At 42.3% G+C, this 12,094-nt stretch overlaps 1 protein-coding gene across 13 annotated transcripts; it reads left to right on the top strand.

The window, feature by feature from the left end:
• Positions 1–4,801: 4,801 nt before the first annotated feature.
• Positions 4,802–11,792, top strand: LOC127344369 (uncharacterized protein At1g76660-like). 13 transcript variants are annotated; one of them, XM_051370628.2, is made up of 7 exons: positions 4,802–5,104; positions 6,566–6,647; positions 7,186–7,255; positions 8,889–9,106; positions 9,791–10,882; positions 10,961–11,039; positions 11,276–11,792. In XM_051370628.2, the coding sequence occupies exons 4-7, from the start codon at positions 8,981–8,983 to the stop codon at positions 11,500–11,502; spliced, it is 1,524 nt and encodes a 507-aa protein (XP_051226588.1). In that variant the 5' UTR covers positions 4,802–5,104; positions 6,566–6,647; positions 7,186–7,255; positions 8,889–8,980; the 3' UTR covers positions 11,503–11,792. The 13 variants fall into 13 exon arrangements, with proteins under 13 accessions (XP_051226588.1, XP_051226582.1, XP_051226583.1 ...); XM_051370622.2 differs by adding an exon at positions 6,735–6,978 and having other exon boundaries at positions 9,791–11,039; XM_051370623.2 differs by adding an exon at positions 6,735–6,978 and having other exon boundaries at positions 8,886–9,106; positions 9,791–11,039.
• Positions 11,793–12,094: the final 302 nt, after the last annotated feature.

Raw genomic sequence — 12,094 nt, 5'->3', positions numbered from 1 at the left:
AGACCTCCAGTCTCTTCGACCTCGTCATTATTCTGATCATCTACACGCGTACATTTCGACCCAAACGCCATTGCAATCTCTGAATAATGAACATAGAGAGAAGGACTATAAGATAAATCAGCTAGCTAATGTTGCTAAATCAATTATGACATGAACAGAATTAAATCTGAAACTAGAACTGCAAGTCCAATGATACATAACAACAGAACTGAAAGTTATGGAAAAGGACAATGAACATCAAGGTTCATAGATATATTACTTTCTTAATCTCAGAATTGAAATTAAAAATCAAGTACCATGTTCACAAATCAACAAACATGTGACGTGCAACTACTAGCAGTGATTCATCACCCAGAACAAGAACCGGAGGAGACCATGTTGATTTCTAATGAAATCAATGGTGTAGGTGTATCTGAATCTGAAGGCTAAACTCTTGGATCCTTGAGCAATCTGCAGCTTGCAACCTTGCCCCGTGGTGTTTTTCTTCAGCTGCCTATACAAAAGAGAGGAGAAATCTTCAGAGATTAAGATCAACCGGAGAAACTGAATCGAAATTACATTAAATTTATGAGCCCATTAGGTGTTTACCTAGCACTAGCAGCCTGTAGATTGTGCTTCGACTGCTGCCATTGATCTGCAGCCGGCTACTCGGACTGGAGTACTTATAGAGGGGAGATATCCAAGGGAAGAAGGAGATGGGTCGTCTTCTCCCCAAACGGCAATTTCCATTGATTTGCATGCTTTGGAAGTTGCAGAGCAGTCAATGGAGAGGGAGATCGAGGAGTTCTGGAGAAGGTGGGAAAAGAAACGCCGGCTGCTAAGTAGTTGACTCGGTTTGAGAAGGCACCGAACGAGCGCTGAATCAGGTCGAGTTTCCATGTATCGGGGGCGCTGAATCCGGATCACGATTGGACTCTCCCGAAACGCGTTTCCCGACTGAATCCTGCCGTACCGATTAACGTTTCCGAATCTGATTCCGGTACAATGAATCCGATACGAGGGACGGCCTACCGTACCCCGTTTCCTGCTGCTATGGTTTGCACTACAGGGGATAATTTCATATCATGGTAATGTGATTTTGTGGGATTAGGGTTTTAGGCTATTACAGCCAGGGGTTGGGGTGATTTATATGCTTGATAATTTCGTTTTCATACAGGTTACCAATGTATAGTGAAGAAAAGCTGGAATTCATCATTTATTTGTAGTATTCCAAGAAACAGGTAGGACGTAAGTGATATTGTGTTTGGGTGAACGAAACGTATTATGAATCTGAGAGAACATTTACACTCGAAAAATTGACATATGCATTTTCCTTCAACTTATAGAGGGAATATGCATCTTATTTTTTCCTAGTTCTTGAGAATTTTTTTGAATAATTGATATATTTGAAATTTGCTCTGGTCTTCTGGGATCTATCAGTAGTCTCTGTTGTTACTTGGTAAGAAATGGCATTTGTTTTTCTGGTTTATGTTTCGAGTTAGGGACCTGAGTTATGGTTTGTGGTTGATCACGCTGGGAGAAAGTTAGCTAGCAATGATTTTGTAGCATTTGTTTTTCTGGTTTATGTTTTGGATTAGCAACATATGCCTGGAGAAAGTTAGCTAGCCATGATTTTGTAGTATCGTGTCCATTCAACTATCATACTTATGTACCAATTCTTTTGCAGGAATTCTGACAACGGTATTATTCATTGTAGAAAACTGACCTTCTCAGGCTTCATAATCATATTTTGCCATTTACTGATATTGATCAAGTAAATTAGCCTGCAATTTAGTTTTGCTCCATGCCTTCTTACTTGTGTTGAAGCTTGATCCATACTTCCATTTGAAGTTTTTATCATCTTTAATGAATAGAACTTCCATTGTTGTTGCAACCTTTGCTGGAGTTAGTCACCTGCGAAACACATATAAACTCCATATCGGAATGTGATAGCTGATGCGCCATTTCTGTCATACCATTTTTTTGTTTCATTATATTGACAAAGGGGGAGGTATGTGGCTTAGTCAATGCACAAAAGTTGGTCTGCATTCATTTGTTGAGCCATTTAATGGTTATTTTAAACTTGTTATCTTATCCATTGACCAGTATGTTACATGTCATTTTTATATGTGCACCATGCTGACTTTACTGTCTCTTTTAAGGCACATCAACAACAGTTGCATCCACCATATCGACAAACTTGGCTGCAGAATTCTGAATCAGACCCTCTTCCTGCTGCATCTACTGCAGGTGCCGCTACAACCTTCCCATGCTCCTACTCCACCAAGGATACACCAGAAAGACAAGGGCCTAATTTCCAGTGGTCCCTCATGTGTAGCCACAGCCGTGCTGTCGCGAGCAACATGTTCTTACTTCATATGAGAAAACTAATTCTGCCTTATGTTGTTTCACGGCCCAGATTGTGTATAAGTTCTCCTTAGCAGGGCTAAATACAGTGATCTCAATAGGCCACCAGGGGCGCTAGCAAAAGATGGTTAATAGGCTTGCCTAGTCTGTTTCATATTACTTCTGTTGTCTCAAAATTCTTTCAGCGGTTATTTCAGTTGTGCTTGGAATTCGTTAGAGTTTTGATGTGAATCAATCTGTATGATGTCCACAACAGGGGATGGTGTAACATATGCAATTGCGAAAATTCATATCCACACTTTCTCTTACATCTTGCAAAGTTGTCTTTCCTGTGAAAACAAGCCTGAACTGGTATAGTAGCCATTGCTCCATCAAAAGAAGTATGTTTATGCATTTCTAAATGTAGCCGTGTATAAATTTTTGAACAATGGAAATACAAGATGTTCATCAATCTGCCAAGAGAGTAGAAGATAAAAAAAATTGTACCCATGATTACATTTGAGTAGTATCACTAGTTAAGAGGACTTGCATGGCCAGCATCGTCTTGTTTGCATTCCATGTTCCCAATTCCCCTTGAGCTCCTCGCAACGGCCATGGGTGGGCACGATGTGCCCATGCGACGATGTTGACCACAACCTCTTCGCCGCGACAACCAAAGGAACGATCGGCAACGGAAAGCTAGCAAATTTCTGGGAATCCAATTGGATTGGCCGATTGGGGATGAGCCACTTTGCTCTCAATTCTCACGGCTGTACAAACACTCGAGGCGACACGAACAGTTATTCAGGTGGACCCTGACAGCGGACGGAGAATATACAACAAAGTCAACCTACACTCTGCAACTCAAAGGGTGCACGCGTTCCACCATGATCGACAGTGTATGGCACGCCCGGGCTCCCCCAAAACAAGTGTATGGCACGCCTGGGCTCCCCCAAAACACAAGCTGTTCTCGTGGCTCATGCCCCGAAATCGTCTTTGGTGTGCCGACTGACTGCAGCGACGCCAATGGCCAAACAACTACTTTTGCCCCCTATGCATGAGAAGCGTGGAAACTGCGAAACATCTCTTCATGGAATGTCCATGGTCAACACAAGTATGGGCAGAGGTGGCAATAACCTGGCCACATTGCGAAGGAATCGGGGTTGCTTGAGATCCCACTCAACGTCCATCGAAGACTTCAGAATCGCCATGCTCGCAGCTTCTCCTGCAGATCATCGCAAGACAATAAGCTCAATTTTCATCATGACATGCCACAACATTTGGCGCGAACGGAATGAAAGGATCTTCAAGCAAAAGGAAACGAACGGAATGAAAGGATCTTCAAGCAAAAGGAAACTGCAAAAAAAATTTCAACACGAAACTGCAATTTAGCAAGCCCTTCAATGCCTCAAAGATGAAGCAAAAGAATGGGCACTAGCAGGTGCAAAGGCCCTTAGGCCTATGCATAGGCGGACTAAAGAAAATTTTGAAGCCTGGGCAAATAAACTTGTTGTGCTAAATTTGTAGTAAATACATATGAATTTGGGGCAAAAATATGCTTGCCGGCTGGGCGGCTGCCCGGGCAAAAGGTATGGTAGATCCGCCTATGGGTGTATGACATGGGAACCACCATGAACGATCTTTTTGTTTGTTTGTTTGTCTCTCTTTTTGCTAGCCTAGGGCCTTTTTGATTTTCTTTGCCTTTTTGTCCTTGCCTATGGGCATCTCTAGTTTTGAGCTTCTTTGATTCATAGGCTAGGAGAAACATAGAAATAGGAAAATTATAAAGGTGATTTCTCTCTCTGATTATGCTAAAGAAATTTTTCATGAGGTATGGCATCATGTTTTATTGCTATAAAATTTGCACTACAAGATTTCTGTAAGATTAATTGTTATAGAATATGTTCCTGTAAATCAAACAAGTAGTGTAGGAAAAATTCCTATAAAATCTAAATCCTACACAATTTTTATATATAATAAACCTATCAATCAAAGAGCCCTTGGTAAACGTGATAAGCTACTCTCACCCAAAAAAAAGAGAGCCCGTCGGAAGCAAATTTGGTGCACATGAGCACTAGTGCTCTCAGTTTTTAAAATATTTAAAAACTGTAGTTCTGCGTTTCAAAAAATCATCACATTTATTTCATGAATACATACACATGTTCTGAATATTTATGCAAATTTTCGGTAGAAATTACATTGTATTTTGAGCTACAGGAAAAAAACAAATTTATGGCTACATATAGATGTATATATTTGTCAGAAATTTATCTTTTTTGTATAACTTAAAATATAACATATTTTTCTCTAAAATTTCTATCGAACCTTCAAAATGTTTATATGTGTGTGGGTATTTAATTTCATATTTTTTAAAATCAAAAAATATGATTTTTAAAAATCAGGAGTACTGGTGCTCATGTGTCAAATACACTTTTCGGAGCCCGTCACCCTACGTGCTCAATATGGAAAAAAAAGGAACAAAACAGACCGAGCAGTTTTTTCCAAAGGAGCCAGTCCACTACCCCAAGTGCCAGAGCGTCACACCGGAGACCTAGCTACAGGCGGCGCTTGTAGCGAGGTAGGCGACCGGCGAGTGCGGCGGCGAGCGGTATCTGCGAGAGGAGCGGCGATAGCTGCGGGAGGGGCGTAGAAAGAGCTGAATGGTTCTCAGCATCTCACCGGCGAAGACAAGCATGGATCCCGCCGAGCCGCTCCACATCGCCGCCGCCGTTCTTGGAATCTGACCGGCGAATCCACCTCCTGCCGTTCCTGTACTCCGGTATACCTTCTCTCCGTTAACCCCTCTTCTCCCTCTCCCCCTCTCTGGCGTTGCTAGCTAGTCGCCCGATCTGAGCGCCTCCAGCCCTTCGTCCTCCACTCCACTAACTGTGTATTCGCAGCCTTGTCACGAGCTGGCAATTAGTCGCCGTCTAGGTTACTAGTACAACGTAACTACGTATACACAGGCACACATCTATTTCTGCCAAAGTGATGTTGTACTTGTAGCGCCGCTAGCACATTTTAATTGCAGTGCAGTGTACTTGTAGCAGCTGCTGCGAGTTGTACTTGTAGTAGCTATTGGGAGGAAGATGCGATGCTGACCTGAATTTACTAAGTCTTTTTACTTTAGTAGCCAGGCTGATTGCTGGCAAAAAGCCCCGTGTAGCAAGTTTTCAGGTTATAGAGATATGTTGGAACTATGATCCATGAACAAATAGCTTCAACCAATTTTGAGTGAGAATATTAGACGTCAACCAGGAAGGGAACCTAGAAATGGTTGTTTGAGAGGATGGACATCATATGAGATAAAAGGAATTCATGGCAGATAACATTAGAGGTACCTTGTAGTTTGGTTTGTCATCTTGTAGTTTCAGAACATCATCATTTATCAAAAAGACAAGAAAGCATCAGAGTTGTTGCATAGTGTGCTTTCAATTGATAATCATTTCACGTGGCACTTGCATGATTTTTAGTAGTCATAACTTAATACTCGTTTGGAAGATTTACATTCATCTGGCACTGTTTTTTGAGCTGGATGTCTGAATTTCCATGAAACAGTGGTCTGTTTACTGAATAATGTGCACACTGCAGTCCTAACTCAAGTTAAAAAATTCAGAGAGTTTAGAGCTTGCTTGGGCCTGACTTGGATTAAGGAAAACATTAGCCAGAATATATATAACGTTTGAGCCTGTTTCACAAGCACACAAACAAGTTTAAATTTGCTCTCAAACTTTTGAATATGACGAGTGAGTAAATGATTGAATTGTGCAGCTACGTCTTTAGTACTAGTTTTTGGATGACTTCTTAGCTGCACTACCATTTGCATGGTGCCTATTGGCAGATATTAAGCATGGTATGAAGCAAATACCTTCAGTGCATTTGAATGCCTTCTGCATTTGGGGGCATTTATGGGCTTAATTTGATCATGCCATGGCATAACCATTTGTGCACATCACTGTGCTTTTTTCCATTGATTTTCTCAGCTCTGAATTAGTAAAAACGAAATTACTAAGTTACTCATATACTATTGCAAAAAAAAAAGTGGCGCCATAGGAGCGCCAAATTCCTTACATTATGTTTATGGAAAACAAAACATAACATGGGTCATATTTCTCGATGTCTTGTATCACTGCCTGGCTGAACTCTAGTTCCTTATGCTATATATTTCAGTGCTCCAGCACTTCATTATGCTATATATTTCAGTCTTCAGTGCTGAATCTTTGACATGTTATTTTTATAGACACCTACGCCATTGATACAATCATTCAGTGATAAGCCCCCACCCTCTTGGTCTTGGGATCCTGTGACAACACCAATATTTGGTATGTATCTGCTAACTAGTACTTTGTGCCTTGCACCGATTAATTGCATGCTCCATTATTAATTGCATGCTCTATAATTTTTATTAGTGCTGAAATGAGCCTGCGGAGTCTAGAACGTATTAGGAAGAGGAAAACCGAAGATGAAGAATTTTTGTTTGCCATCTTGCCTGCATTGTACTTCCATCTGACATGGCAAAGGAAAATAGACAAACCATACCTTTCCTTTCTATACGGCAAGGAGCAACGGCAACTTTTATTTGAGGCTAAAACGTGGTGGGAGTTGGGCTCCAGACTTGGCGAGTTCGTCCAATGTTTAAAGCAACCTGTACTGGTTAGTAAGTTTGAGGATTAGTTTTTTAAAGCACTGGATTGTAGAGTGGTTTAGTTAGATCTGTTCGTAGAGAACGCATTGGTCCGTAGTCTTGAAATGTTAGTAGTTGGATGAGTCCAATATTGTCGGATTGAGATTTTTTTTATTGAAAGCATGCATGTTGACAACTCATTGTACTACGTATCTAAGAAGTTTTAAGCATTTCAGGTTAGCGGCTTGGGAATTGTCATCTGAGAAACGAAGAGGATAGCAACTAGGTTTTCTCCTTTTAGCAATGGTTAGCTTCCTTTTCTTTGCTCATATTAACAGTGGTTGTTTGATGTTGGCGTGACAAGTTGTTATTTCTATTGCCACGTCCTAGAAAAGACTTCGTTGTACTCTCATACTAGTATAAGTTAGGTGGAGTGGATAGGTCCCATGCATGTTTGTGAGAAATGCGGACTTCTCAAACTGTAGAATAGACATATTTAACACGCGCGGACACAATGCATTGTCAGGGTGTTTTGTAGTGCATGGTCACTGATAATTCACAATTCATTGTCAAGGGTGCATGCATGCCTTTACTCGATCTAGCTAGCTCCATGTATATTTACAACTAGCAATGAATGGTGATGCGTTCAGTATCGATTGATTGTTGTCACGGGCCAGGTCGGCTATATATACAGGCTGCCTACCCAGCTTTCAAATGTAGATATGTTTAGCACACAGACTAGTTAGTTCGCGGGAGAGAGCAGAACGGTCCTCCAGCCTAAAGGAAAACACAACAGAGATTTTATGAGTACCGTACAGGCTAGAAACACCAAACTAATAACCAACATAGTCAGAAGCTATCAGTTATATAGTTATATCTATGAAAGCAAATAAGCAATGAGAGAGCAACATACTCTAGGTGATAGGCCAAAGTATTGGTTCTTTGCAAAATTACTGAACTAGTAAAAAATGCATGTGTTTCAACAACTTGTGGTTAAAGATGTCAATCCAGCTTATTATGCATAGCAGGGAAGCAAACAATTAGTACTAAAGCATAATTGTTGGGGGCAAAGATTTGCAAGTTGCAGCAACTAGTGGCCAGTAGTGCTCATCTAGATTGCCAATGCCTAGCAATTGCAGGTACTGGGTACACAAATCTAAAGCAAGCAGCACAAAAAGTACCTACAGCTAAGCTATTGCGTGCACAAGAACATGCAAGCGTATATACCATATCCTGCTGCAGTTGCTGGGAGTGGAATCTGGCGTCGCCCGAGCTGACTGCCGCGGCAGCGGCATTGATGGCAGCTGCGCCATTCGCCGGCCTGCCACCGCTAGTAAAGCTCCCTGGTATCTGATTGAGCCTGCGGTTGCTTCCGATCACATTCTCCGTGGCCCTGGCAGAGTTTCTCTCACAGATCCAGAGATCCTACCTGCTTGCAAGGAAATTAGAAGCCATCAGGATCCAAATCGGGGGCGGTAGTCTGCCGATGGTGTGCCTAAATTCTGTTGAGGTTAGTTTGAGCTTAAGTTATCGTGGGATGATTAGATGGTCATACCTTGAAAACAATCTCCGAGATTGCGGGCGGGGTGGAGACTGCAGGGATGCGATGCCGTGAGGAGGTGGAACGGGAACGGTGATGCGCGCGAGTGTCTGCAGTGACGCTGAGACTTTGGTAGGCCATGGAGAGGAGAGAGAGGGGGTGAGGGGAAGAGGAAAGGTACGGGATGGCTCAGAGGACAAGTCGCTGTGGAAAAGATGGGCTATGAGTGAGGATGGAGTGTATAGATTTGATTATATAAAGGATTAAGTATATATTTCACTCCCGAATAAACGACACATTTCCTTTCTATAAAGATGGGCTCTGACATGGCAAATGAAAAAAAAAATGACAGTATGGCACCTTTCCTTTCTATAAACTGACACCTTTCCTTTCCAGCAGCAACGACTCCGACGGGGGATATGGAGCCAATCAGCTAGATTTGGGGTTGAAATATATACTTAATTGGAAGCAACCACAGGGCTCAATAAGAAATGGCTATACCAGGGAGCAGTACTGGCGGTGGCAGGTCGGCGAATGGCGCAGCTGCCATTAATGCTGCCGCGGCGGTTGGCTTGGGCGACACCAGATTCCACTCCCAGCAACTGCAGCAGGATAGGGTATATACACTTACATGTTCTTGTGCACGCAATCACTTAGCTGTTGGTACTTTTTGTGCTGCTTGCTTTAGATTTGTGTACCCAGTCCATCGGCAATCTATATGAGCACAGCCACTGCGTAGTAATAAGGACGAACTGTACTTGCAACTTGCAGCTGGGACATCTTTGCCTCCAACAATTATGCTGTGGTACTAATTGCTTGCTCCCCTGCTATGCATAATAAGCTGGATTGACATCTTTACCCACTAGTTGAAACGCATTGCACTAGTTCAGTAATTTTGCAAAAACCCAATACTTTGGCCCATCACTTAGAGTATATTGCTCTCTCATTGCTTATTTGCTTTCATAGATATATAACTATATAACTGATAGCTCCTAAAATCTTATCTGTGTTTTCCTTTAGGCTGGAGGACCGTTCTGCTCTCTCCTGCGAATTATCTAGTCTGTGTGCGGAACATATTTGCTCCATGCTGGCGTGCCCCTGTTTTCTAGATAAAAATCTTATATAACTGATGGTATTATGCTTTAGTTATAATTGCTTGCTCACTGCTATGCATAATATGCTGGATTAACTATTTTGTGTATCTTTACCAATAATTAGGGGGATGATTTTTATTTCCTTTTTAGGAACAATCAAACTCATTTACTTGAACTTATACATACATGTTTCTCTGGTCTTAACAGCAGGGCAGATGGTCTGGCTGTTTTTCTGGCTTGCCATGCTTCGGATCACAGAAGGGTGGAAAGCGGATAGTTCCTGCAGCACGTATGCCTGATGGGAATGCATCTACTAACCGTGGAAATGGTTGCCAATCTGGTGGCAATTCCAACCAGCATGCAGCTATGAATCCATCCCTTCTTGCTCCACCATCATCACCAGCATCCTTCTCACAATCTGCAATTGCTTCGACTGCTCAGTCACCTAATTGCTTCCTGTCAATATCCGCAAACTCTCCTGGTCCAACATCTAGTATGTTCGCTGTTGGACCATATGCCAATGAACCTCAGCTTGTCTCACCTCCAACAGCCTTTTCAACTTACACAACTGAGCCCTCCACAGCACCACTGACCCCTCCCCCTGAATTAGCTCATGCAACCACTCCATCATCTCCAGATGTTCCATATGCTAGGTTTCTTTCATCTTCTATGGGTCTTAAAGCTGCTGGCAAGGAGCAAAACATGCATTACTTATCAGCGACATACTCTGGTGGTTCAGGATTCCAGGGATCTTATCCACTTTACCCAGGGAGCCCTTCTAGCAGTCTCATATCACCTGCCTCGGTAACTCCAAGAACTGGTCTCTCCTCGCCTATCCCTGAGCAAGATGTTCCTACTGCACATTGGAAGACATCTAGGTCCGCATGTGGCACACTGTATTCAATTGCTTCTCCCATTCCTGAGCAAGAGGTGCCTACTGCACAGTGGAAGACTTCTAGATCTGCTTGTGACACACCGTATTCCAGGACATCGCAATCCAACATGTTTGGGCTTGATTCAGCTGCCTCCAGAAACTATCTGCTAGATACTAATTTTTTTCGTCCAGCTGCATCTGCTCAATTCTACCTGGATCAGGCTCAGCAGTCATTTGCTTACAATGGTGGGAGGCTTAGTGTTTCAAGGGATAAACAAGATACTGATGAGGTTGAAGCTTACCGAGCATCTTTTGGATTCAGTGCAGACGAGATCGCTACAACTCAGCATCATGTAGAAATACCTGATGCTGTTGATGATGGATTCAGCATATCTCCATTTGGAAACAGTACCCCTGCTACTGAGGTGTGCCCATTTAATGATCTTCCTAATGAGATTCACGACATTGATAAGATGGATAAATCAGTGTTCAATGTAAAACAGATCACAAGCTCAAAGAAGTCAGCAGACGAGCTTGCCAGTGGCACAACACATAATGTATTGCACCTGGATATATTCAAAGGTAATGTCCCGACTTTCCAACACAACCTGTCTGTTATATCTTCGTATTACTAGAATATAATCAAGATTTTGATTTCCTTCCCAAACTGGCACGCAAAATAGTTTTCAGTAACTCGACCATAGTAGCACTCTGTAACCTGAACTCAAATGTCTTCCATGGACATACAGCTACACCCAGATTTTGGTTGCAATACCTTATAGATATTGTCTTGTGCTATTTTTTTCCTTTTGTCTCAGGAACAAAAGGGGGCCATCTATCCGACGATGACGCTAGCGCCAAAGAGTGTCATCCTTTCAGTAAGGCGAGGGACGAAATATCTCTAAAACCCATAGAGGTGAGGAAGAAATCTCCGCCTGGCCAGGCATGCTCAGATGCAGAAATCGAGTACAGAAGGGCGAGGAGTTTGAGAGAGGCCAACAGTGTTTTGTCATGGCGCAGTACACTGTCAAGGCAGCTACAGTAATGTTGCGCTAATATGAAGGACAAGTTTCAGAGTTTCCTTAGCCTAGTGTGCATCTATTCCAGCTGTTAGAAGTAAAATCTTTTTTTTTTTGAACAAAAGAAGTAAAATCCGTAGTAGTCGAAGAGTAGCCTGTACTACATACAGTATATCTGGGGATTCTTACTGCCAGATTATGCTTCTGGATATGTGATGACAACCAGCTTGTATTCTGTTTAAAGTAGGCATGTTCCTCTTTTTTAGACACTCTAATCGTTAGCCGGTGATATGAAATGAAATGATGTTTCTCCCAACCTGCTCGAATGCTATGATTCTGATGCGAGAAGTGATCCCCAGTTTGCTGCAACTGGGACTGAACGTGATGGTCGCGCAATGCGCCATGCGGGATTCTCCGGGAGCGTCTTTTTTTAAGGAATCAGTAGGGATAATTGCTGCATGGATTGGGTTAAACTTTACACACAATCCTCTCAAATCCCCACGAAACCTTAATCATCAATCCACTGGGTAGGGATAGTGTATTGGGAGTTGAATAAAATACACTATAGAATAAAAAGTTGGAAATAAGTGGAGACTAAACTAGCCCACTACTGTAGTA

This window comes from Lolium perenne, chromosome 3 (genome assembly GCF_019359855.2).
Source record: "Lolium perenne isolate Kyuss_39 chromosome 3, Kyuss_2.0, whole genome shotgun sequence".
In the NCBI taxonomy this organism is placed as follows: domain Eukaryota; kingdom Viridiplantae; phylum Streptophyta; class Magnoliopsida; order Poales; family Poaceae; genus Lolium; species Lolium perenne.
Note: the sequence above shows the minus strand (reverse complement) of the source record. Positions and strands in the feature narration are given on the sequence as shown.